General features: G+C 45.1%; 1 protein-coding gene across 5 annotated transcripts in view; it reads left to right on the top strand.

Annotated features, from left to right (window-relative positions):
- Positions 1-365: 365 nt before the first annotated feature.
- Sirt4 (NAD-dependent protein deacylase sirtuin-4) overlaps positions 366-27,011 on the top strand; it is a 28,781-nt gene continuing 2,135 nt past the window's right edge. Inside the window, exons 1-8 of one of the 5 annotated variants that reach the window (XM_089579830.1) lie at positions 368-550; positions 13,060-13,294; positions 13,595-13,693; positions 16,162-16,288; positions 16,827-16,914; positions 19,081-19,134; positions 19,447-19,564; positions 25,119-25,234. In XM_089579830.1, the coding sequence (XP_089435956.1) occupies positions 513-550; positions 13,060-13,294; positions 13,595-13,693; positions 16,162-16,288; positions 16,827-16,914; positions 19,081-19,134; positions 19,447-19,564; positions 25,119-25,234 (875 nt within the window). In that variant the 5' untranslated portion in view covers positions 368-512. Of the gene's footprint in view, positions 551-12,460; positions 12,736-13,059; positions 13,295-13,594; positions 13,694-16,161; positions 16,289-16,826; positions 16,915-19,080; positions 19,135-19,446; positions 19,565-25,118; positions 25,235-27,011 lie in introns of those variants that run through there. The other 4 variants (XM_089579832.1, XM_089579831.1, XM_089579833.1 and 1 more) reach the window with 4 other exon arrangements.

The following is a 27,011-nucleotide window of genomic DNA, read 5'->3' as shown; positions in this document are numbered from 1 at the left end:
TGCTGGAAACAGCTTAACTGACTAAAAGTTCCACCTGGGTGACCTGCCTCATTTTCGTTCCTTGTGCCCCAGCCGCATGCCACCTTCATCAAATGGCATTCGGCGGTAATCTTGTTGGAGCAGGCCACGTTAGACAGCTGGCAGTCGTGCGTGCATACGAAAACGCATTCGTGCACCCAAACCATAGATTAAATGACTCAAACAATATTTATTTAATGCTTGCATGGAGGCCACTCTTCCGGCGTCGGTCCCGCACCATATTCCCTCGATCCTGAAATCGAAATGGTTTCTTTGCTCTTCGCCAGATGGCGCAATGTGCCTGTAAACGTACTGCTAACAAAAGCACCAGAAGCGGCGCTGGCACATCACGAGTTGACGCATCACGCCTCGTTAGTCGTCATTTTCAAGTGGTAAGGGATCTGCACCGGGCTTCTCAGCCATGCCGAAAGGAAAAACCTCAAAGAGCGCATTGATTCCTCAATGGACTACTGATTCCCCATGCTACACTGCAGATGGTGAAACTGTCTTCTGCCAACCATGCGGAAAGAAGGTGAGCACGTGTGACAGATGTGTTTTATGGAATCATTTATTGGAATCATCCGAAATTTGTGAAGCGTTCCGCTGCAGCTCCTCACCATGTTTATTTTACCGCGTGCCGCTAATTCAAGTAGATTGTCCATGTTTTTATGAAATTTGCGTATTGCCCTCGTACATATTATAGCTCAAAGGCTCAGCTCTTCACGCCCTAGTTATTAGTATGTCTTAGTGTTTTTCTCGCAGATTCCTTGCGAAAAAAAAGTATCGTGTGGATATGAACGTGCCATCTGAATCTACACTGCAAAAAAACTACCTCAGACCTCTGTATGAAGAAACCTTTGGAAAGATGCGAGATGAGATCGACGACCCCTGCATTTTGATCTCCGTAGATGAAACAACGGATGTGAAGGGACGGTTTATTGGTCACTTCCTAGCAGGAAAGCTTGAATCCGATGAGGTGACAAGGCCATTCCTTGTATGCTCTAAGCCTTTGGAGAGGACCAATGGGGAAACTATAGCCTACTTTGTTAACCAATCCTTAAAAGTGCTCTACCCAAATGGTGTGGAAGACAGCAAAGTTTTGCTTCTTTACACGGATGCAGCAACCTATAAGTACAAGGCCGCATTCTGCTGAAGCCGTTCTACCCGCACATGGTCCATGTCACCTGCCTAGCGCATGGGCTGCACCGTATTTGTGAAGAACTCAGAAAGCACTTCAAGGGCGTTAATGAACTTATTGCTTCAGTCAAGGGTGTGTTTTTGAAAGCGTGTTCTCGTGTGTGCGCGTTTAAAGAGCAGTTGCTTGAAGTGTCTGTCCCGCCGGAGCCTGTCATCACACGTTGGGGAACGTGGCTGGAAGCCGTTGAATACTACAACTACCACCTTTCTTACCTGAAGACCGTCATAAACAGCTTCTCAGGTGATGAGAGTGCTCTAGTCAGGAGGGCTCAAGCTGCCCTCTCTCAGGAAAACCTCCAAGGAGACCTCGCGTACTTGTGCGCTAACTTCACTTTTCTTGCGAGCACTATAAAAAAATGGAATGGGGGGGGTGTAATGCTCACTACCAACATTGGACTAATTGAGAATGTGCAGCAACGAATCGCTGCTCTTCGTCACGGAGAAGTTGCCGAGAAAATCCGCGCAAAGTTGCAGTCCGTCGTGGACAAAAACGAGGGGTTCTCAGTCCTCAAACAAATTTCAGGAGTAGTTACCGGTGAACATTCTATGATACCGAACAGTGTAAAACCATCAAATGTTCCTAAGTACAAGCACGCTCCTGTAACTTCCGTTGATGTTGAGCGTTCCTTTTCAGCATACAAGCTTGTTCTTACTGATAAGAGGCATAAATTTGAGTCCATCAACCTGGAGATGGTGCTTGTCTGCTACTGCTTCCATAGCTTTAACAGTGGTTTCTAGATGGATTATGTTTATTTTACCATGGATCCTTGTGGATGTACGTAAGCCCGTGCAGAACTATTATTCTTTTCCGCATATTCCGCATCAAGCAGCACTGTGTGTAACATTTTCTAGCATCTCGTATTTATGGTTTCCAGACCCTTCTAATGGCAAGCACCATTTGATAGTCGCGTGGCTCCAGACACGTGAAGCCACAAACTATAATACTCTGTTTACACAAATTACAACATATTTATTAATGTTGAAGCATCGTGTATGCCTGCAATAAATAAGTTCAAATCCTGTGTGAGCGAATACTGAACTCATTTGTCAGATGCTTTGAATTGACAATGTTTCTATCAATTTCTAAATACATGGCCTCCTGTTAAGGTGTTCATTGTTTCTACTTTTGTACACGACAAGCGAATTGTTTGTTTCGAGGTATACCAAAGTGTTTTAAAAGGGTTGGTAACCGTCCCTTTTGCTCTGCTGAAGCATGTGTACTGTACGAAAAGCTGCGCGACAGCCTTTAAAAAAAACAGCTTCTAATGTTCGCACCTTGCTTAAGGTTCCAAATCATTCCTGCTGTGTTTTTGTTTTATTTTACGGCAGATATTGCGCGCTGAAGTTCGGAACTGTGTGCACTTTTGATAAAGTTTATAGTGCCTATTTTTCTCCCTTCAGTGCCTAAAATGCAATTTCAGCCGCCTATTTATGGCGCATAAAACGTGCTTTTTAGTGCCTAAAAATCCGGCCTCTAATAATTACATTTGCGAGAGTTACCGTTGCGTGTTCGGCTCGAGATAGCGCTGCACGTCGAAAAACAATCCAAACAACCCAAAACAAGTAATCAAACAACATGCCAAAAGCATTTCTTCTTTGTAGCGTTTGTTTCGATTATTTTATGCGAATTTAGTGTTGCAGAAAAGTAACCACATATATGAAACAAAAAATTCTCAGTTTTATTTTTTTTATTATTTCTCTTCATTGCAACAATAGAGCTGCAATGAACGAACCCAAACCTCGCTGCGTAGAGAAAACCCCTAAAAAAACCCCGTGCACGCGTCCGTATCGTGGGGGCTCGCTATTTCCTGGTTGCCCCTGTTAGAGATGACCGAAAAAAGGAAGGGGAAGCGAGTAAGGACACTCGACGCACACACAAATTAGTGAGAATGAACAACGGACATATTGCAGTTACAATTCAAGTTCGCGCACTTCAATAGGGTTCGCACTGTCTTACGCACGCCCGCTCAGATCGCTCGCGCACCACACCCTCTCGCTGCGCTTTCTGCCGCCGACGCTGATGAGTCGACGCGCGCCGCACTCGCAAAAAAAACACAAAAAAAAACCATCGCAAACACAAACGGCGCCTTGACGGCGCCGGGAACAGATGAAAGAGGATAGGCAGGCGATGCGGTATGCACTCCGGACCGACCAGCGCACCGAGCCAGATTCACGTGAGCGCCACCTGAGTCGAGGAGATGACTGCGGCCGTCTGGACGGGAGTATAGGCGCCGATGTGGAATTGCGTCGTACGATCGCTTACACCCCCAAGAACTTGGGGCCCCTATTCTAGAACTTATCCGGAGCTCTTCACTACGGCATCCTTCATAGTCTGAGTCGTTTTGGGATGTTAAACCCTATAAGCCATAAACTATAAAAAGCAATGTGAAGACTCTCGCCAATCTCTTTTATCTTCGTGTGTGTGCCCGGGCAGTGTCCGCAGTACTCGCACTTGATTTACGGTAGCGACAAGACCATGTATTGCTGGCAGTCACATAGCCTCCTCTCACCGCCAGCGCATGGTGCGCCACACGCGTTCTTGTTGGTGCTCACAGTCATCTTGACTTCGATCCCATCGTCCAGTTGTGAAACGAAGTGACGCAACATGCAACTTTGACGAGCTTTCTCTATGCCTTTCTCGCCTTTCCCGTTATTCGCCTCCTCCTCTCCGTAAGAGCTTCGTAACAGACAGCGGCAACTGCGCTGCGGTGCTAGCTTCTTAGCGCTTCCAACTGTACATCAGGAAAGAAGCATAGAGGAAGGAAAGATTGAGAAGAAGGCAGAGTAAGATGCCCACCATTGCCAGTGATCTGCTATGTTGATGACAGGCTGATGTCGCCTGCTTTATGAACTTCATTCAGTGTGGGGTAACCGAAGTTGTGGATGCGGTCCCAGTGACATACGCCAAAGCTTTTCCGCGTACCTGCTGCGAGGTGAGATGTAACGAACGAAATTTGTTCGCTTTGCCAAACAAGGCCTAACAGCGAGTACTGTTAAAATGGGCTACTCTGTGGAAAAAAAAAAAAACTGGCTGTTTTAATTACGACTCTGCGAGAATCCGCAACATGAAAAATAAATACCGCATTAAAAATATAGCGAACTTGAGCGCTGATTAGTCGTTTCATATCACTGCGATGTTAAACGAATGCACGTGGCGTTTAAGCGCGCAGCTACAAATGAAATTTCGAGGTCAGTCGCTGGCCGATACTAAAAGCAAAACGCTCGGCCTTGAATTGACGTCCAAGCAGTGCTTAAACACTGACTCCATCGAAGGGGGGTCTCTAGTGATTCGAGTACAGGTGGAGAGGGAAATAAAGAGGGACAGAGTGAAAGTTCCTGGCGACCTGTGTTACACATCCTTTGGAAAAGGGCGAGATCATTTCTGAAGGTGGTTGTTTGCTCAGTTTATGACAAAGACCTGAAACAAGAGATCCCCACTCTCTGCCAGTGTGCCCGTTGTTGCTGTGTGTGTAGCCTTGGAGCTCAGTGGCCAGCTCTGGACTGATTCGTGGTGTGAGTGCGCGGGTTTCCCTTTTAATGCGAAAGAACACGGTCAAACAACACCTATGATTTTGTGACTTGCATGACCTTGAGGTTGACCTTGGACGACCTGCAGGAATGAACTAAATATTGCCGCGACTAGGTTTCGAACTCGTGGCAGCGCGAACTGAACAGCTGCGCTGGTCACGGGAACACTATGCTATCGCCGCAGCCGATCACTCCTCGTGTTAAGCTGCAACACACTAGGGGCTTTTAGCATTAGCGGAGATGTATATCGGTCTACCGGACCCCTCTTGCGCATGCGCAATGGCATCAGAAAGATTTAGCATACCGGAGCCGTACTAGCGGAAACGTTTGCCGGTTTTACGTAAGACTGTTGCGCATGAGTAGCTCCCGTACGTAAAACCGGTATATGTCTCCGCTAGTACGCGTCCGGTATGCTAATTCTCTCTAATGCCACTGCACATGCGCAGGAGGCGTCCGGTAGACCAGTATACGTCTCCGCTAGTACACCCGGCAAATATTTAACCGGCGTGATTTTTGCATTCCTCATTGCAACTTGTAAAAGGTTTGGTTTATTGGGGTTTAACGTCCCAAAGCGACTCTGGCTATGAGGGACGCCGTAGTGAAGGGCTCCGGAAATTTCGACCACCCGGGGTTCTTTAACGAGCACTGACATTGCACAATACACGGGCCTCTGGAATTTCGCCTTCATCGAAATTCAGCCGCCGCGGCCGGGATCGAACCCGTGTCTTTCGGGTCAGCCGAGTGCCGTAACCACTGAGCCACCGCGGCGGGGTGCTTGTAAAAGGCGCCTCTCGGCAAAACCACTGGCATATTCATGCTGCAATCTGACGCGTGTCGTGGAAATTGGAGGTCCATTTTTTTTTTTCATATTATTCTTGAATAGAGCGCTTGCCTGATTGGATCAAAATTATTAGAAATGAGCATCGTCTGCAGCTACAAAGAGCCAAAACAAGCGGCACTTGCAGCAATGGTTCTGGTTCATCTCGCTTCCTCCTCTGGGTGAGCCACCTCTCCTCCCATGCTAGGCAAGTCGTTTACCCAGAGTAAGCGCGATTGCTCCAGCAGAACCATTCCTTCGTGACCCCCTTGTTTTGGCTCTTCGTAGCCGCACACGATAAAATTACTAATAATTTTGATTTAATCACGCAATTACTCTACTTAAAGGGACTATGCAATAAATTAATTGAGGTTACGTTAAGCAGACGAGAGATAGGCATTCCATCACTCGTCACCTACGCGCAAGAATTTTTGAGCTAGCATCAATAACAAGGAAGTTGATTAAAAATTATGCTCCTCCTCTCCCCCCTCAACTCGTTCACGTGGGGCACCAGAAAAAAATAAAGAAAATAGCTCTGGGACTGGGCCCCGCCCATGAATACGTCATTCGCTGACGTTCGGTTTGCGACTACCGGTTGTCGCACCAAGCGCTCCAACAGCAGCGTCGGCAGCGTCTCTCCGGTCTCTCTTCGCCTTCCTGGATTGCGGCGCGCGTAGGATTTCTTTGCTTGTCACGGCGACAAAGGCACTGCGAGTGGCTGCCGAATTCCCGACAAAAAGAGGCTGCAGAGGTAAACTGAAACCATATGCGCGAAGGCAATGCCCTGGCTCGCGCTTGCCCGAGCGGGTCGCGCGGCGGCACCAACAGACGCTTTTCACGGCTACCGGAAGCGTGCCCGTGACGTCGTGGCTGCCGTGGCTCCAGCGAATGACAGCGTGTGGTGGCCTGCCGACGTCACAGGACTAGTGACGTCTATTTTCCCCATTTTAGTTTCAAAATTGGTCACTACGAAAACACCAATCGGCCCGCGAATTTTAAAAGAAATGGTTTTTAAAAATTCATAATAAATTGCCGGCTCAGTTCCGAAGACTTGCACTTGGTGTGAATGCTTCTTAGCATCTTTTCTAAGCACTGAAATCATTTACAAGCGACTTTTAATTCGTTGCATAGTCCCTTTAAGCGTAATATGAAAAAAAAAAAAATGGACCACCAAATACCACCACTTGCTTCAAATTACAGCACGAATATGCCAGCAGTCTAGCCGAGAGATGCCTTTTATAAGGTGCAATTATGAATGCAAAAATCACTCCAGTTAAGGATTTGGCCGGCTGTACGTCTCCGGTATGCTAAAAACGTCTACTCTCCCGCTGTGCACTGCGCGTATCAACTTCCATCCGTGCGCAAAAGTTTTCGCACGTCCTACTCGGTTTAACTGGTACGTTAAAATTTCACCCTACCGTTTCTTTTCTTTCAGCCTTTGTATGTAGTGCTGCCGACTTCTTATTTTTCTCCGTCTCGGGTTTCAGAAAACGTGCTTTGGTCTAAAACTCGCTGTGAAATTTTCAAAGTGACAGACAAGGAATGTTCCAACCACCACTGACAAGAAGAATAAAAAATGGTTGCCTGCTTCGGATTCATGCAGTCCTACAATCTAGCTCGGGGAAAGACTCAGGTCCCTTTTCAGTACTGATGGGGGGTCTGAGGCCATCAGAGGTCCCCTAACTTTAAGCCCTGCGTTCAAGTGCTTGAACCACTTGAATGGCACCGCCATTTTTCGCCTAATTCTCTCTCGCGCTTGAAAGGTGTCGGCAGCGTCGGCTTCGCGATTGCGCACTCCACGATTTTGCCGTCTATTCACATCGCGAGCTCACACGTCAGCTACGTCACGGTCTTCTCGCCGTTGACAATTTCTCCGCTGTGCGGGCATGCGACAGTCACGCTGCCATCGCTATAGCGCTTGCATTCGCGCCGACTAGAGTAGCGGCACCGTCATATCTCCTACAAACAGCTTGTGGTGTAAAAAGAATTTTGACAAGCCGGCGCGATGGCTCAGTGGTTATGGCGCTCAGCTGCTAACCCGAAAGGCGCGGGCTCGATCCCGGCCGCGGCGGTCGAATTGCGATGGAGGCGAAATTCTAAATGTCCGTGTACTGTGCGATGTCAGTGCGCGTTAAACAACCCCAGGTGGTAGAAATTTCCGAAGCCCTTCACTACGGCGTCCCTCGTAGCCTGAGTCACTTTGGGGCGTTAAAAACTAACAAACCCTAAACTTTAATTTTTTTTTATACTTATACCTGCATGTTGTGCCCGCCTACTTTTGTGGCTCGTCTTCACTTTCATGACTTGTAATTCTTATGCATATCCCTGAGCGCGTGATCATATGCATGGCCTTAAATTGTTTATTTTGGTTCACCATTCGTTTGCTCTTAGTCATTCCTGCGTCTGTAAGTGCAGTTGTCCTGTACATGTTCAAAGCTTTAAATAGTTGGTGTAACCAGCCAAAGAAACAAGAACCCAGCTAGGACTCAGGAAGGTACTTCTACCTGTTCTCACGTTTTCTCCTTTGGCTCCGCTATACTGGAGGTATGCAAAATAGCCTGCATTTCAACTCCATTATAGTCTTTGGGACATTTGCCACTTCACGTCTTTTTAGCTATATTCGATCGTGCGCGTACTGCGACAGTTGCTGCTTCCACACTCTCAATGTTTACATTCCTCGTGGTTCGTGTGGCCCCTTCATTTTTATGGTCCAGATCTGAACATTCACCTGTCCAAAACCGCTTGCTCTGTTTATTTCGTCACAGCTTACAAGTGCCCTCTTGAAGAAAAAGTTCTCTCTTGAAATAAAACGGCACGCGCTGGTTTTTCTGTTTGTTGTTTCGGAAATATGTAAATGTGTGCATTTGACGTGATGTTTAGCTGAATAAGTCGTTGGGCACGTTCGTTATGTGGATGTTTTACAAGATTGAAATAGAAAAAAATGACGTCGCTTGCACGAATTCATGGGGTACCGAACGAACTCGACGTCAAAGCAAGCCATTAGAATAGAGTAAGTGGTGATTGGCTGCTTGAAACGCGAGGCGGAGGGGAGAGGAGTCGCGCCGCGCCACCGCACCTCAAGAGCGCATGGCGTCTTTTTTTCCTCATATTTTGAGCTTTGTTTAAATGCTGGAAAAAAGGACCACGTATGAGATAACGTTGTTGCAAAAACTGGATCGGTTGTTTCCAAAATTCCGGAGCCCTCCACTGCGGCAGCTCTTCCTTTTTCCTCTCACTCCCTCCTTTGTTCCTTACCGCGCGGTTCATGTGTGTACCGAGATGTGAGACAGATACTGCGCCATTTCCTTTCCACAAAACCAATTAAAAAAAAATATTGTTTCGTAACCCCCCTATGTCTTAAAGGGCAGCTGAAGAGTTTTTAGAATTCGATGATTTTAGCCGAGCCGATTGCTTGAAACTTGCAGGTAAAGCATGCGAAATCTTTTTGCGCTACGATTTGAAATGGTGATGTAATCGCCGACTAAAGGGACATTGGTGTTCAGGCTTCTCTGCAGTGCTCAACGACAGGCAGAGACCCCAGTGATGACGTCGCGTACGGTGGTGCTAAGTTTCCAGCGAAGAAGCGGTTGTTTCAAGAATGAGAAAGAATGCCGTCTGAGGTGAAGCTCATGAAGCATTGTTTGGCAGGCTCGGAAGACGCATGGCAGCATGTAGCCGAAGGCAATGGACATCTGAAATGTAGACAGTTATGACGTCACCACGAGTTTCCCCGCACTTCTTCAACGCAGTGAGGAGAAGCCTGAAAATCGTCGTGGTTTTAATCGGTGATTGCGTCGCCATTTTAAATGCCAGCGCGAAACTACTTTGCACGCATTACCAAGAAGCTTCAGAGATTCGAATTCTTGAATAACCTCGAGTTGTCAAGAAATCATTTCACCCTCCCTTTAACGAAACGCACGTGACCCTAAATGAATATTAATTTTTTTCATAAATATTATTACCTAACTAACTAATTAAGAGGAATTTTTAAAAATATTCTGAGGAGCACCACACGATGGGAAACAATATGATCGCATAGCTCCAGCGCGCCGCTGTTGAAGTTACGTGAAATGCCCTCTATCAACTAGAAATGCTGCACCATACGTTGCCTCACGAATGGATCTTGCCCAGAGGTGTGTTCAAAAATAATGCCTCATGAGCAGCCGCCCAGGTAGCGCCGAAACATTGCGATAATGTTACATTTTATTGCGGACAAATGTTATTTATTTATTGCGGACAAATGTTATTTAAGTGTACATTTTTTGTAACGTTTTTGTAATCTCACATATAAATGTTAGAATAACCTTCCCCGAATTCATGAAACATGTAAACAACCGAGCCAGGGTACCCGGGTTCGAACCCGACCGCGGCGGCCGCGTTTCGATGGAGGCGAAACGCAAGAGACGCCCGTGTGCTGTGCGATGTCAGTGCACGTTAAAGACCCCCAGGTGGTCGAAATTATTCCGGAGACCTCCACTACGGCACCTTTTTCTCTCTTTCTTCTTTCACTCCTACCTTCCTCCCTTCCCTTACGGCGTGGTTCAGGTGTCCGCCGGTATATGTGGGACAGATACTGCGCCATTTCCTTTCCTCAAAAACCAATTCACCTAACTCGTATTCAATCAGCTCCGAACGGATATCATGGAGTCGAGCTTATATACCCACGACTGCGGAATGTCCCATGAGTGATAGTGGCGAATGGGTAATAACCAAGCTTCTGATAAAATAAAGGGGTTGTGCATGCAATGTATGGCGATGTGGTTGCAAAGTAAAACATCTTTATTCTAAGAACAGTGGGAAAAGTTCTGGAAATCTCTGCTTGAAATATATTTGCAATGCTGGTTTATAGTTACGACTCTAGCATCATAATAAAATTTAGAAGACTGTATTAAAACAATGATTGTTTACAACGTGAAAGCAACGTTTCCTATATAACTTATAACGTAAAAATTCAGGGGGCACTTTGACTGTCTAAAGTGCGTAGAGGCGAAAGCGTTTTCCGCACCACTTTGACTGCTTCTGTGGCACTGGTGGCGTCACATGTAATTGGTACTAAATACTAAGTGATGACAAATCACTGATTAATGTTTAATTACTTATTAATGCCTGAATACTAATTAAATGCTAATTAATTACGCTTAAGCTTCGCCTTTAGGAGTGGAACGCGACAGCGTGTTGTAGCGCTGCCAGGGAGTCCACGGAACGCCACCACCCGTTCGGCGCGATGCCTTGCCGTTTGAAGGCAACGCTTTTTGAGGAAAGGAAATGGCGCAGTAATTCTCTGTCATCTCGGTGGACACCTGAACCGCACCGTAGAGGAAGGGAGGAAGTGGGAGTGAAAGAAGAAAGACAAAGATGGCCCGTAATGAAGAAAATGAAAATTGTATTTGAGGAAAGGAAATTACGCAGTAACTGTCTCGCATATCTCGGTGGACACCCGTCAAAATTCAGGGGGAGGGGGTGCACTTTTTTGACCTAAAGTGCGGTCACTGATGTGTGGTTAAGATGTTAAGCTTCGCCTTTAAGAGTAGAATGCGACAGCGTCTATCAACACTGCCAGGGAGTCCATAGAACGCCATCGCTGATTCGGTTCTACGCCTCACTCGTCGGTAAATTGGTTTTTGAGGAAATGAAATGTATCTGTCTCTTATATCTCGGTGGACACCTAAACCTCGCTGGAAGGGAAGGGAGGAGGATGGCAGTGAGCGAAGACACCGTATTCACTAGACGCGCCTTTGTTCATTCCAAATCATCGAGCTGGCATGGCGGAGTGGATAGCATGCTCGTCTCGCACTCCGAAGACCGGGGTTCGATTCCCGAGCTCGACCAATTTCCTCCTCGATTTTGTTTATTTATATGGCCTGACCAGAAAAGTTAATTAGGCTAATTGGGTAATTAAGCAGTTAACTAAGCTCAGTCCCACTTACTTGGAGCATCACTATATGATCCCTTCAATTGGTTGCCTGGTTACTAGCCAAAGTACAATTGCCCCGTTTGAAATTGGCGCACTGTGACGTCACGACCATTTCGACCAACTGAAAAGCGTGACATTTCTGTCGACAACTGCTGCTTACAACGATGAGACATTGAAGGCTTTCGCCTTAATATGTTCATTTTTGCTGTTTATGTAAAGTTGCAATGCAAGATGTAACATTACTGCAACTTGCATAACATTCTTATAACACTATTCTATAATGTTCGGTGCTACCTGGGCATGTACGCCGGACAACAGGAGTAGGGACCCTAACAGGAGCACTGAAGAGGCACTGTAACTGAAGATATTTCGAAAAAAAAAGCCGCTTGGACAAGGTTGCTTGGACACAACACGCGAAACTTCGCGTCGTTGCGCGCAAATTTATTTATTTTATCTTCAGCCGCAGCGCGCTGCGGTGGCGGGAACTGCGGCGGGCCACTTATTTTGAGGAATGGAAATGGCGCAGTGATTGCTGCACTTCTCTGTGGACACCCCGACCACGCCATGTGGGAAGGGATGAAGAAGGGAGTGAAAGAAGGAAGGAAGAGGCGCCGAGCGAAAACATTGACCTCGCCCACTACTGCCCGTTCCGCTGCTGTTATACACCTAGTATGGAAATATTCACACCCAAATAAGTGCTGTTTTCGGATAGCCTTAGTAATGAACGGAAACAAAAGAGCTGCGAAGCAAGAGGGATGGAATTTGATAATTCCCAGATGTAAATGCTGAATTTTATAAATAAACTAGATGCGAATTTGCTGCCTCGTCAGAGCACCTACCCGTGCTTTGTCAACAAGAGGTCTCTCTGCTCTTGAGGGCTGTATTGACCATATGGCATTACTGGTCATTAACTGTGTAAAACTGCAACATCACGCAGTGTGCACTGAACGAGAAGTTTCCTCAAGATGAACGTGCATCGCGGCACAATTCCAGACGTCAGCAGCAGACCGCTTTGCGTTCAGGAAAGACCGAGCGACCTGGACATGTGCTGCCATCTATGGAGACGGCTGTAGTGTATTGCGATGTTTGTTTTTTCATCGCACCGCGTACAACCGCTTGTGCTCTTCTTGGTAAGGCGTGTACTGGGATTATCGTCCCTATCTTCGTGCATTCGCTAATGCTTGGAGGTGACTTTGAGTAGCAGTTTGTGTTTAGAAGTTTCTCTCTCGATAGCTGAGCCCGCAGCATTCCTACTATCACGGTATGCTTATCATGCAGATATATTGTGCTATATTAATCTGGAGTAGTATGCAGACTTGAAAATAAAAATGTAGTTCATAAATTACAGCTTGTACTAGAGTAATCTGCGCTGGTAATTTGTGCTCCTTTAAGCTAACCTTCGTCATAGATTTGCTTGACGTTTTAAGTGCAATCTGTCACGGAAGTTTTAACACGGTTGTCTTTCGGTTACTGCTCGACTGACGGCGTAGGGCTTGAGTGGAGTAGGGCCCCGGGAGCGGCTGTGCAAAATCTTCCAGTTGTAAACTGTTGGTGTTTACCGGCACATCTTCTTCTTTCCAAACAGGATGGCGTCACGTGTGATGCTTAGACGGGCTCTAAGCGTCACTAGCGCGCTGTTGTCTCGACCAAACACCATGGCGAAGGCACGGAAACAGCCCAGTTCAGACATGGCAGCATTTCGCGAAGTGTTCAAATCGGCTCGTCACGTAGTGGCACTCACGGGAGCCGGCATCAGTGCCGAGAGTGGCGTGCCTACATTCCGTGGTGCTGCAGGCCTTTGGCGCAAGTACAACGCACAAGTGAGCTCCACTCGTTCGTACGGTTTGTCATGTCATGGGCACTTGTAGCGTAGTGCCCTTTCTTTTAATTGCCGCGATGAATGCGTCGCGCTGGCTTATGCTGCTTGTTTTCGACGGTTTCATCTCCTGACGTACGGTGGAGGGACTCGCATCACAGCAGTGGATCGCTGTCACTAATCCACCAATGCTGTTCTTTACTTCTGGAAGTACTAGTGTTTTGTAAATACTGCTATTCTCCGGACGCTCTATGTCGATGTCGCCAAATCGACTGATATGCTTCTTTTTTTTCTCTTTCAAAAGGACCTTGCTACACCAACTGCATTCTTGGCGAATCCATCCTTGGTGTGGGAGTTCTACCATTACAGACGAGATTTAGTTTTGCATAAGAAACCAAACGCGGTGAGTGAAAGCTTTTCCTTTCTGTAAACTGTTGCTTGTATTCTCTGACAGGCATGCTTGCAGTGGTCACAATTCCTTTATGATGAGGCAGCTTGCATACACTTGTGTAGAGCTCAAGGGCTGACACCTTGTTTGACGGCCTGTGGGTGCACTTCCTTGTTGTACTGAAGAGAGTTGTGGCATGAGGCTCCCACATATGGTTTCCTTAGTCTATTGAGTCTTTAAATGGAAATTGGCTGCCTAAATTGTAACATTCATATTAATAGATTCTTCACGGAGCATGTATGTCTAGAAACCAGAGCTTTTTCTCAGTGCAGACAATAGGCACTGTTTTGTGTACTGTGCTCAAAAAGCAAGAAATTTCTTTCGAGGGCAGTTTCTTTCTCTCCAACTTTTGCACTGTGGGAGCCGTTTCCTACTCCAGTTGTGACATCTGTTTCCGAGTGACACTGCCACAAGGAAAAATCTAACGTTCATTGTACAGAGATCTGACAGCGTTTATTGAGTAATTTTGAACACTGGTAGCATGTAGTGAGTTCAGGATGGTGCAGGTTGCATAGGTTGTAGGTAGCCTGTGGTTGCATACTGTTGCAGTTGTGTATCAGGTGAACTAGGCATGTGTGAAAAAGCGCTGCTGGTGTCTGTAAGGGAACACCAGATGAAAATCAAATGTATGGTTTTGCTGATACTCATCATCGTGAAACAATCGGAAGATTATTTGGGGCTTGATAGTTTCACCTGCGCATTAAACTGCGCACAAACATAACCTACACGCAAAGTAGTTTTTGCTTTGCATGCTATTCTACTTGTTAAGAAAGCTGGTGTATGTTTGCGTGCATGGCCAACCAGCCACTGCACACATGGTTGGTCATCTGCATGTGCATGTGGTACACCTTTTATCAAACATACCCAGGCAATGTCAGCATTGGCTCAAGCATTTTTCCTGGGCTGGGATATTATAACAGTGCTGAAGCCAGTGTTATTCCATTCCTTTTCGTGCTTCCTGCCATTCATAATGGGCTGAAGTGCCGCCATGTCCTGCATTTGTTCTGTTATTGGCTCAAGCCCAGTGATAGCAGGGACGTGGCATTGCTTCAGCCAATAACGAATGGTGGGAAATACGAAATGGAATGGAATTGTTATGTTATACCAGCTCTAGCCTCACTATCATGTAGCCTCGCTGTCGTGTAGTTTGCAGCAAGATTATAGGGCAGGTTTCCCTTACAATCTAAGGCTTCATTTTACTGGTAGCTCTGCAGAAGCCATAAAGCATGGCCTGTATGACAGCTCAGGCCATTCGCAAAGTGGCCTACATATTTCTGATGAAAGTTGTGCGTTGAGGGCTTATTGTGGGCAGAAACTTGTCTGTTTAGTTGGAACAGACAAGTTTCTCCCAAGTTTTGATGGTGCCCATTCATCATTTGTTTTTTCTCCATGTAAAAATTTGTGGTGAGCAGCAAGAAAGACCTAAAATCATCTTATAATTAAGCCACTGTGTTTCACGCCATTTACCATGTGCACGGGCAGGCTCTACTCTGAATGTTGCGAGCCACATGCCTCGTGGCCCACTCAAAATGACGACTTGTCCTTTGTGGCTTGAGCGTTCCTGCTTGAAGCAGTGAGACAAGCACGTTACTACGTGTTCTCACAAGGAACAGCAAATGCAGGAGAGGACGCCACAACCTGGCAAGGATTGCACTGCACCACTGAGGAGTGTTTGTTCAGTGCGGTAGTTTAGAGGCCTTGTGCGACTAGTCGGCTATGCTTCGCATTGTACTCTTAAGCGTATACCTTAAGCATCGTCCGTGTTTTCTGCCCCAGTATACTGCAAAATCAAGCTGCACTCAAATTCACTTTGCGGAGTACCGTAATCGCCAATCAAGTTTTTTTACTCTGTACAATGGGTGGTATTCCGGGCATTGCAGGGCTAAATTTCTCTATGATATCTGCTTGCTGTAGTATATATGCCAAAGCTGGACTTTATGGTGAAAAGCAACACTTGATGGTAGTGTCGCTTCCGATAACAGGTGGGCAGTGGGACACTGGATTTCAAGGGCAATTTGTATATTGGGCTGGCTTGTGTTTTCAAAAGTTAGCATTAATGGCAGCTGTAGTTACAGTTCGCAGTCGTTGAGCCAAATGAATGTCGTGTGTGGCTGGTTCATTTAAATACATCGTCGTTTATTCTAGTTTATTCCATGGTTATGGAGGCAGTTTGAAAAGAGGCCATAGCCATTCAAGTTGGCAGTGCGTTACAGTGAAATGAAAATCTAATAAAAAGCACATCTGAGCAAATGAAAACTGAGTGAGGATAAGGAATGCAGCCATTTTATGAAGACATTCTTTAGTGTCGTGTAGGTCAAGATGTAGACACCACACTAGTTTTATTGTGAAAAGTGTAACTCATTGATACAGTGCTTTTATTCTGGTAAGCATTGTGATGAGTTCTACACTTTATTTTTTTAAAGGCACACAAGGCTTTAGCAGAAGCAGAGAGCCACTTCGAAAAAGAGGGACGAACATTTGTTGTGATCACACAAAACATTGACGAATTGCACAGGGCAGCTGGAACAAAGAACTTGTTGGAGCTTCATGGTATGCTTTTAAAATAAAATATTTATTGCTGACTGCAAACTTTTATGCTGTGCTGTTCATGTTTTTTCTCTGGTGCTGGGATTCCAGGGCAGCTATTCAGTGCACTTCTATATATGTTTTTTTTTCCCCTCTGGGTGTGTGTGTTTGCCTTTCATTTAATAAGGCATTGTAAATGGTGCTCTTCAAGAAATTGCTAATGGCCATGCTTAAACTGGAGTATGTTGTCATGCACAATGTTTTCTTGCTTTGTACTTTTTTTTCCTTAAGACAGCTAAAAACATTTTTGAGTTTTAATATAGCAGGTTGAAGAAATAACAATGATTAATGCGGTGGTTACTGATCTGTATTTTCATATTTGTCACTTTTCACTTGAGACAAAATTAATGCGGAAAGCACATCCAGGTTGTTCTGCCAAAATGAAAATTAATATAATGGTACAAAATCAACAGAATAATTTACGTAGCACAGCTTTTTTGCATTTAGTATTACTGATAGGAAGGGTTGTGACTGTGCCTGAAGATTTTTTTGTTCACCTCAGGGACACTTTTCAAAACTAGATGCACCAAGTGTGGGCACGTAGCGGTCAACAGGGACAACCCCATCACCCCCGCTCTTGCCGGCAAAGGGTAAGCCATCTACTTGCCATGGAATTTGTATTGCTATAAATTTTGTCGTCACAATTGTTGCAACTGCCAACTCGGTAACAGTACTGGAAGCGTGGAAAAACTTTGCATCTATTCAACGCAGTTTTTTTTTTATTATTATGTAATTTTTTTCCTTTGAAGAGCATAGGTGCACACTGTGTAATGCAGTGGATTTACATTTGCATCTGATTGCTACAAGAGGAGGGTATTGTACAGGAACAAGGATAAAGCATACATGCCAATGCCTGCCGAGTTATACCCTGTACTGACACTGTTTGGTCTTATTATTTCATCTTGTGCCAAGTGTACTGAAGAAAGGCATTTGGAGTGTTTGACCTTATAGCTGAAATAGCGGTTTTACATTGTACAACATGTTCATTGGACGCTAAGATAATTGCCACTGAACAAAAAGAAAATATTTCAGCTGTTACTGTCCTTGGCCCTTCTAGTATTAGACCTCATGGAATGTACTTCACTGTGGCTTGTATAATGACACCTTGGAGGCAGGGGAGCACTGCTATTTATGTCTAGCCCTTTGAAACAAAGTTCACATTATGGTGTTCCTGAATGGCTACTCGGCATGATGCCCATTAGGCTCACCAGTCGGCTAGAATAGCTGCAAATGTACGAGCAAAAATGGGAAGGACAGAGTAGCAAATCAAAGCTGAGGCTTATAATTCTGAAAACCTGGTTGGCTTTCTTTTTTTTTCTCTGCATGCGTGCATAGCGCAATACCTCCCTCCATCCTTGGACAAATTTTCATCCTATGCCACTGCTTGGAGCAGCCAACTTCTATTCAGACTAGAATAGCTTCTTTCTGCACAGCGCTCGTGTCCTGTCTACACCTTACCTGTGTCTTGTTTTTCGCGCTACGTTTTTCGAAGATGCAATTGCTCCGACTAGCCCAGTTTAGCTTACTTGTGCACAGCTAAACTCTGCTACAATAAAAATCATAGGTTGTGTGAACAAAATTCATAGCTAAAGTTTTGTCATTTAAACTACAAGACAAAAAATTGATAAATTTTGTTACTTCATAATAGCAAATTTAAGTTGATGGGCACTTGTTATAATGGGCTTCTGTTGTTTATTTAATGTGCAATTATAGTTCATCTATTTATTTAGACCCACCGCAGTGACTCACTGGCTATGGCGTTTGGCTGCTGAGCCGAAGGTCACAGGATCAAATCCTGGCCACGGTAGCCGCTTTCAGTGCAAAATCACCTGAGTGCTGTGTGGTGGCAGTGCACATTGAAGAATACTAGGTTGTTGAAATAAATCTAGACCCTTCCTCTACGCAATCTTTCATTGCTCATGCGTATTGCAGCTTTGGCATGTTAAGCCCCACACACCATTCCATACCTTTTATTTACCGTGGCTTAACTTAGAATAAAAATATTTTATCTCCCAACTCAGAGCCAGCCAGAATGGCGCTATAGTATCTGCACTTTGTTGCTGTCTAACCAAAATCTGTTCTATTCTATCAAACCACGGCTAGAATTTCTTTGGAGGAGAAATTCTAGAGGCCCGTGTACTGTGCGATGTCAGTGCACGTTAAAGAACCCCAGGTGGTCGAAATTTCCGGAGCCCTCCACTACGGCGTCTCTCATAGCCTTAGTCGCTTTGGGACGTTAAACCCCATAAACCAAACCAAACCTCTAAAATTGTGATGGTTGCACCTGTGTGTCCTCTTTCCGCTGCACCAGGACACCCACAAAGGAATGTCTGGCTACTATTGTAGAACGGAGAATCATATTTGTAAAGGAGAGTTTAAAGTCATTTCATGAACTTAACAAAAGATTGTAAATTGTGCTACATAAACCCCCTTTTCATTTCCAACTGCATTAGTGCTTTGGCTTTGTTTGTTTACATATTATTTGTGTTGTTCAACCTGCCGTGGTGGCTCTGGGGCTTTGGTATTCGGCTGCTGATTCCAAGGTCACGAGTTTGATCCCGGCGATGGCGGTCATATTTCAGTGGAGGCAAAATACAAAACCGCCTATGTGCTGTACAGTGTCAGCGCATGTTAAAGAATTCCATGTGGTCCAGTTGATCCAGAGCCCTCCACTGCATCTCTCATAGGCCATGTGTCGCTTTGGGTTATTAAACCCCATAATTTACAATATATTTTTGTTTATGTTGTTCATGCAGAGCTCCTGATCCCGAGGCACCAGAAGCTGCTATACCAGTTGGTGAACTTCCAAGGTGGGTTGTTGAGTGCATGTATTTTTTGCATTTTTTTTTTTTTGCCATTTCCACTGCTCAGGAAGCAGAATTAGAAATAAAGGCAACACCAACTCTTGTTATTTGACAGCAGTGGTTCCTTACTTCGGTTCATGTCTGATTTTAATGACTCCACTTTCAGTTTCAGCTGTTGCTAACAAAAATATAGTTTCCAGCACTTCTTTATATATTTTTTTAGTGATTATGGCATATGAGGACTGAGAATTGAAGTGCAAGATTTTTCTGCAGATTACTACAAGTTGTTACAGCATGCTTGCTTGCATTTTCAAACAGATGCACAAAGTGCACTGGCCTGCTGAGGCCACATGTGGTTTGGTTTGGAGAGTCACTAGAGCCAGATGTCCTTGCCAAAGCGAATGCTGAGCTTGAGAAGTGCGATCTCTGCCTAGTGGTGAGTAATTGCCAGCATCTGCTCTCAGCAGTTGCATTTTTTTTCCTTCCTTTACGCTTCATGTGGTGGTGAGAAAACACTCACAAAATAAAGAAAGTTTAATAAGCTTTCTTCCAGTGAGACCTTTCTGCAGCATCTTAAAGGCTCTGTATTCGTCCATTTCTATGGCCTTACTCATGATCTCATGGGCCAGGATAAAGCCTTGGCTTAGTTGCATTGGAATGACAAAACAGCTCAGAGCTATAAAGAGAAAGATGTTGTATATTACTTTCAAGGAACTATTGTGCACATCTTTCACTCAAGTTCATGCAATATTAGTATTCTTATGGATCAGTTGCATGTACGGTTAGGCCGGAATGAAATGTGAACGCCTGTGAACAAAACAAAATATTTTGCCAGTGTACTTTCAGCTGCAGTGTATAACTAGCCTGATTTATGTTTCTGGAGCATGAAGGGTCTATCAAAGTACATATTCATAAACCAGTTGTGAAGGAATTGCAGTTAGGTACGTCATAACGAGTCTCCAATTTCCTCTTCTTCCCTTGTTTGTTCATTAGCTCAACATTAGTTTAACGAGGGCCTCTGTTCTGGCAGTCTTGATGCCATAGGTAGCATAAAAGGGTTCTCATGCAGCTTCTGCCCTCACCGTTCGATCATGTTCTACGTGACAGGTAATACAGGACGTACTATGGCTGGTGCTATGGATGAGGGTGGCACTCGTGAAAACTTCAGAGTTAGAGTACACGCTACATAAATACCCCCGAAAATAAAAGATTGGACAGCCACCCCTGTAGCTCAGTTGGTAGAGCACCAGATGCAAAATTCGGAGGTTGTGGGTTCGGATCCCACCAGTGGCATGTGGTGGTTTTTTCTTGTACTAATCATATATTTCTCAGCCATTAAGTAAGCATGCTATGAATTTCCCATTGATCAACATCACAAGTTCTAAGAAAAAGAAACATTCTCCTATGCTTTCATTGGTTCCAGTTACTGTTGTCTTTCTTCATTTGTATGTCATAATTAGCACGTCATTTCCGTACCCTTGTCTGCTCATTGCAAAGTAGAAAAAACGGCATATGCATTTCATTCCAGCCTGATTATACAGCACATGCACACAACCTGTGGCATGTTGATGATGTCACAGCATGGTTATTAGGGCTGTAAGCTGTGCAGTAGTACAGCTAGCATCTGTTTGGTAAAACTACTGCATGCTTCTTTTAACTTTTTCGATGCACGCAGGGAAAAGTTTCTTTTCACCCTTACCTGGGCTTAACAATTGCTATCAGCAATAGTTGTACTGTACCAATTTTATCAATTTTATAAGCTGGGAAAAGCATTGCTGTGACTACTGCATTGAAAATGGCATTAATTTTGAACAGAAGATGGAAATAAAGGGTTCCAGAATATACAAAGTGTGACAAGTGCTCTAATGATAGTAGTACAACAAATATTACAACTTGTGGCCAGGAACGTAACATTTTGCTGAATAGTGTCAACACTTATGATGCACGCCCACATCAAAAGTTAATGGTAGGCAGTAATTAGTGAAAAAATTTGATTTCGTTGTAGCCTTTTTATGCATCGTGCAGTAGATATACATATTTTAATTGTGATCATGCAAATTACACAATGCATCACTATATCTCATGCAATGTGCCTCGCATTGAAATAAATACCATACATGTGCGGGTAGGGGTCGCATATTTTTTCGCAATTTTGGCTGGTTGTGCCTCTTACCCGAAAGCAGAATTTTACAGCTCAATATTCAAGCTGTAGTCTGGGGAAACTACTTCATTGTCCTGTACAGTGTGGTAATATATTTAGCACCTAGGCGCCTATATAGCACCTACACAGGTGCGGCACTTACCGGCATCCGGTAATTTTTTATTTTTTTAACCAAGTTGCCTTCCATAAACTTGTTCATGCCATCAGGTGAGAATTTGTGTTAGCTTGACTATTCTACAGGTAAAAAAAAATGGCATTTCAAGTCGAGGATAGCACAGGGAAATTGTAGTGGGCAGATAGTTTTATTTTTTGGGTAGTCAGTAAATCCAAAGAAAATTGGTGGAAAATGTACCATCAGTGGTAACTAAACCCACAACCTCTGCATGTTGTACATGGCCCCTGTGCCATTGGAACTCTAGCAACTGCTTTGTACTCATTTGAAGTTGTCATGGATGGTGTTCTTGAACTTCGATACCTTCATGTAAGAAACAAAGGTAGTGTAATATGAAACAAGAAATTTAATATTTTGGGTATTTTTGGGTTAATTTTTCCTGCAAAAGTATTTGCTTATTGGCACAAGTTTTTGTACAAGACATAAAATGTTTTAGACATACTAAAATGTTCGTAAACAACCTAAAAATTTCAGCTTGCACCAAGGAACTGTTCACCTAATCAGGCATTCCTTTATTTATTTATGCGATAGCGTTAAGGATCCTGTTCAGTGGAAAACCCGGCATTGTCGGCATTGGCGTGTCAAGAACAGAAGGTGGCCCTCCTGCCACCAAGGTTAAGTGACCTTGCGACGTCATTACAATCTGCCCACCATGGCAGGCGAGAGTTAAATTAATCATTGGTTGTGACAGGTTGCTCGGGAAGAGCAACCTGGTTCTCCCAAGCCCCACCAATGGTTGTGCTTGAAACAGCCACCTGCCAGAGCAGTGGCACATTGCTTAACCGCTGCACAGCTATGTCGGGAGTGGTACGAGGACTCCCCGCAACCTGTGAATGCGAAGTAGAGGCTGACCAATTTCGCATATATGGGCATGTAGGCTCTTACACATAGGCTTTGTTAATTAGCAACAAGAAGTAGTGACACTAATTGGTTATCTTAATTAGCTAGATGATGTTGCCCACTGTGTAGCGTACTTTGTTGTACGGGCTGCTCACACAAGGCCCTCTTTTTATCGCTCTCAACCCTGTGGGGTTTTAAATGGGGGAGATAAATCCGTTCTCCCCGCTTAACTGCGGCTGACAGAGTTCAAAGCCACGCGGACCCCACCCCGTGGTCGCGAGCGCTACTGAGCGCTCGCCGACCACGGCGGGCCTTGCTCTGCGGGAACAAAGGAACGACACACTGGCTGACACAAACAAGGCATTTATTGCTATAACAACAATAACGCCAGCTAACAACAAAATACACTGAGGAATCGAGGATGTCCGACTCACCAGCACGGTTACGAGCGAATGTTCGCCCACGCTAGGGCCGGGGAAAAACTCCGAGGCCGGACGGGACGAGCTGAGGGGAACATGTTTCCACACGAGGTCGCCGCTGGCGAAGAGCGGAGCGGAACGCGAAGCGTCCGCGTCCTTTCCCGGTACCAAGGAGAAGAGAGCCCATCGCTCCCCGCGAGCGCGCAGCAAAACGCCATCCGTGGCGCTGGTGTCGCTGCGACGCGAGTGCTCTTTCCTGTTAGTTAAAGTAACCGAACTGAGAAGAGTGCGTTTCAGGGGAGCTAACTACAGTTGGAGTGCATTGCGGGAAACGAACCACAGGGGACGAACGAGTGCGTCCCCACAACCTAAGCTCCTTCATGGTCGAGGGGTAGCGCGGCTGGCTCTCAACTCAAGGGGAAGGTGTTGACCAATGAGGAATTGTGTAGCGATGTTATCATTGCTGTACCAAATGTCCGCTAAGACGCTGTCGCGCTAAAAAGTGTGACAAGGGCAGTGCCCTCCTGTAGACCAGGGTGTAATCTTAAAGGGACACTGAGGACACATTGAAGTTGGTATGTATTGATAAGTATACAACATTCTAATGACAGACACTGCTTTCACATAAGACAAGAGTTTTTGTAATCAAGAGAAGGCCGAAAAACAAAATACGGGTGTCTCTATCAGCAGCCAATTCTGGAAGCAAACTGTGCATTGATGCAGTTTTTTGGGACACACATCCCTCAGGCTAGCCTACACTGCCATTCATCTCTAGACGGTAACCACAGATTCTTTTTCGGTGTAGACATCAGAAAACTCTTAAATGTAATTTTCTCAGCAATAAATACGTCTTTTTGCTGCCGGAAAAACATCAGCATACCCAGAGAAAGCCATAGAATTGATTTTTACTAAGAGCAAATGTTGGCTAGAGTTGTCCTTATTGTGCTTTTAAATTTTGTGTGTGACCAATGTTCAAAAGTGTTGCTGAATACCAGTATGTATTCCCATGGTGACTGACTATACCATATTGACCCACGTAATGGACCCTCATATAATGGCCCTCGTATAATGAACCCACCCCCCCACTTCTGTCGTTGAGAATTCACTGCCTTTTTTTAAGCATTTGCTTTTCTTTTCATAGTGCATTCCTCCGTTTCAAGCCCCGTTCGGCAACACAGACCTTGGCAGCGCACCAAGATGCTGTGGTGGCTTGCTCGGCACACTGCTGCATGCCCGGTTGCAGCAGTGTATGCTTAGAAAGCCCGCGAGTGCTGTAGTGCTGGGGAAGAGTGTAGTGGTTTAAATGAAACCGCTATAAAACATCCCATACACTAAAATGCTATGGAAGAAGCAGGACCTTCGGATCCCCAAGCTCTGGCAAGCTCCAGATCGGGAGCAAACCTCTCTCATCACAACTAACACTTAAGCATTCGCATTACACACTCGTAACCTCCTGCAAGTTTTTTTTACCTCTCATAAAAAGTGTGTGCCCGACCTTCAGCACCGGTGTTCAGTATGTATGCTTTATCTCACTGCAATTGGACGACGCTGTCAACCATCACAAAATCGGCAGATTGCACCATAATACAGCAAACACCTTTTGAAGTGAACGATGCTAAACACTGGTGGCATCAAAGTGGCAGACCGCATGTTTTTGAAGCGAAAAGCTTCACTACGCTAGCCAACACCGCGCTTCGCGTGCGCCGCCGCTGCTCCTCCTCGCCGCCGTTTGACCTTTCACAGCAGCCGTGCGCAGTGCGCATTTGAAAGGAGGGGTGTATAAGGCGCGCTTGCCCATAGAACAGGCGCACGCTGCTGCGCGATATGCGTTATCGTTTGATGTTTGCCGCAAGCGTGTTTTTATCGTGGATCACAGCAGCTTTTCACTTCGAGATATCCAGGCTTAACCTTAGTTAAGCGCCAGGCAATTTTTGATGATGACCGACACACGGACAGACAGACAGACAGGCAGATGTATATGAAATTTAGACTCCCCCCCCCCCCCCCCCCCCCCCCCAAAAAAAAAAAAGATCTAGGCAATTTTTTCCCTCCGCTTAACAAGCCCTCGCCCAAATTGATAACTTTTACAGAAAAAAGTGGGTTCATTACATGAGTAAATACGGCAATCTCTTAGCACGCACAGTTTCCGCAGATCAATTCCAAACGTAGTTGCTGGTTTAGCAACATGGTGCAAGTGCTGGCTTATTTGGCTTTGCAAAATGAATCTGTTATGTGCCTGTTATTTTGCTTATTTGGAGTTTTCTTTTTTTTTTTTCTTTTTTCAAGTTTCCACTTGGGTTCAAAATGTGCATGCAATAGTACAAATCAGTGATTCAGTGGCATTAGTTTTAAGGAAAAGGGATATAATTATATTTTGTCAACACCGATGCCATTTCAGATTGGGACTTCATCTGTAGTATACCCTGCAGCAATGTTTGCTCCTGAAGTTGCTGCACGAGGTGTTCCTGTTGCAGAATTCAACCTTGAATCTACTCCGGGTACAGAAAATTTTGGGTGCGTCAAGCTATTACACTTGGTACACTGATCGGTACTGCACTAATAGTTAAGCTGGCCATTATGAACAGTGAACTTCTGTCCCCTCCAGTCTTCTTAAGAAATCTGTCCCATGTGAAGGTGACTTCTTTCATGAAAGCAGATGTGGGGAGTGAACACTTCTGAAGTAAGCTTTCTCACAGAAAAGGTTTTGCACTATACCTGCTAAAATCCAGCACGACACCCAGGCTCATCACCATTTCTGGGGCAGCAGAAAGCAAATGCTAATTGGATGTTTGTACCAAAATGAACTTTCATCTGGTATGAAAATACCTAAAGCTCTGTAAAAGTTTCAGTTCAGAAGAGCGTGTTGTCGGGCTAGTTTTAGTTTTATTTTTAGTGCTCACTGCTATTCCCCTCGAGGTGCAAGCACAACCATCCCAGCTGCGCTTTGTGTGTGTGTATTCATGCCTTCTTTTGTCCCGTCGTCTTCGCGCAGTTCTGTTTTGCCCTAACCATGGACCGACTAGCCCAACATCATGTCTTATCCCAGCTGAGCTGTGCTGTTTCTTTTGGAGATGGTGGTGTCTGATCTCAGGCAGAGGCTCTAGGGTATACTTAGAGCACTTGAAACTGCTGTCAGCACAGTGTCGTCCCTGGTTAGCTCGGACACGACATAAGATTTCAATCACTTTAAAGGACCGTTCAGTGAAACAGTTGTTCAGTGTGTCTTTCACAATGTCCATAGTTGGCTTTATTTAAGAGGGTGCAGAGTTGAGTTTGTTGTTGCATGCCTTTTAAAGGAACTACAGACAGAGGAAGGGCACAGTGAGAACAGACAGTGCAGGGTGCTGAATTATAACTGCGTGTTTATGCCTGTAACTGCAGGCAGTAAATGCTTCATCAGGTTACCAAAAAAAATCGTTTTACTGCTCTGATGTTTTCAGACATAACTAAGGTAACTATTCTTTCAGAATGAGCCGGATTGATTTGTGGCTAACATAAGTAGTTACAAGTCAGTGTGCCATCTGCTAAAATGTGCAAAGCTTTTACATATAACAGGTATGTTATACGAGAGCTTAATCACTTGCACTTTTATGGTAAACGTCGCATCTGTCCTGGTAACTGCAGATCAGGTTGTTTCAGTATTCATAGTTTCATCGCCTTTGTGGCATACATGCTCCCCTTGGTTGCTGCCTATTTACATACACATGGTTATCACTGCCTTGACCTGTCTGTTCATACCATGTCACTTACTGGTTGCTGTGTTCTTACCCATTCCTCTAAAAAGACTCAATCCAGTGCCCTGTCACATTTTATATTTCGGACCCATCGTTGCAGCCTTTCCATACCTCTAGAGGCCTGAAGGAGAATACTGTGCATGAAGAGTAGTCACTCTGGCATCCAGGCGCAAAACTCATTTTGTTGTGCTCTCCTGGTTTTCACACACGATGCAGGCATCACGATCAGAGAAAGTGCAGTGCATGAGTTTAAGGGGACTCCACTTAAAAGCAGCTGGAAGAAATGACATCAAGCAAACATGGTATACAGAGCTCCTGCCATGTCCATAGCATTCGTACAATGTACTGAAGCTGCCTATCGGGCTGCGACCACACAGATTTCTTGCAGTGCCACTTACGCATGCATTCGTGGCGCTGACACTCCTCCCCATAGAGAGGAATGTGGAGACAGTACACTATGCACATTTCTATACTCCATTTCATACATAGCAGGCAGCGCTGCAGAGGTTGCAGAAGTAGTGCGGTCACGAAATCATATGACTTCAGTATTTGTACGA

This window comes from Amblyomma mixtum, chromosome 3 (genome assembly GCF_055824585.1).
Source record: "Amblyomma mixtum isolate Tamu chromosome 3, ASM5582458v1, whole genome shotgun sequence".
NCBI classification, from domain to species: Eukaryota; Metazoa; Arthropoda; class Arachnida; order Ixodida; family Ixodidae; genus Amblyomma; species Amblyomma mixtum.
This window is presented reverse-complemented; position numbering and strand designations above follow the sequence as displayed.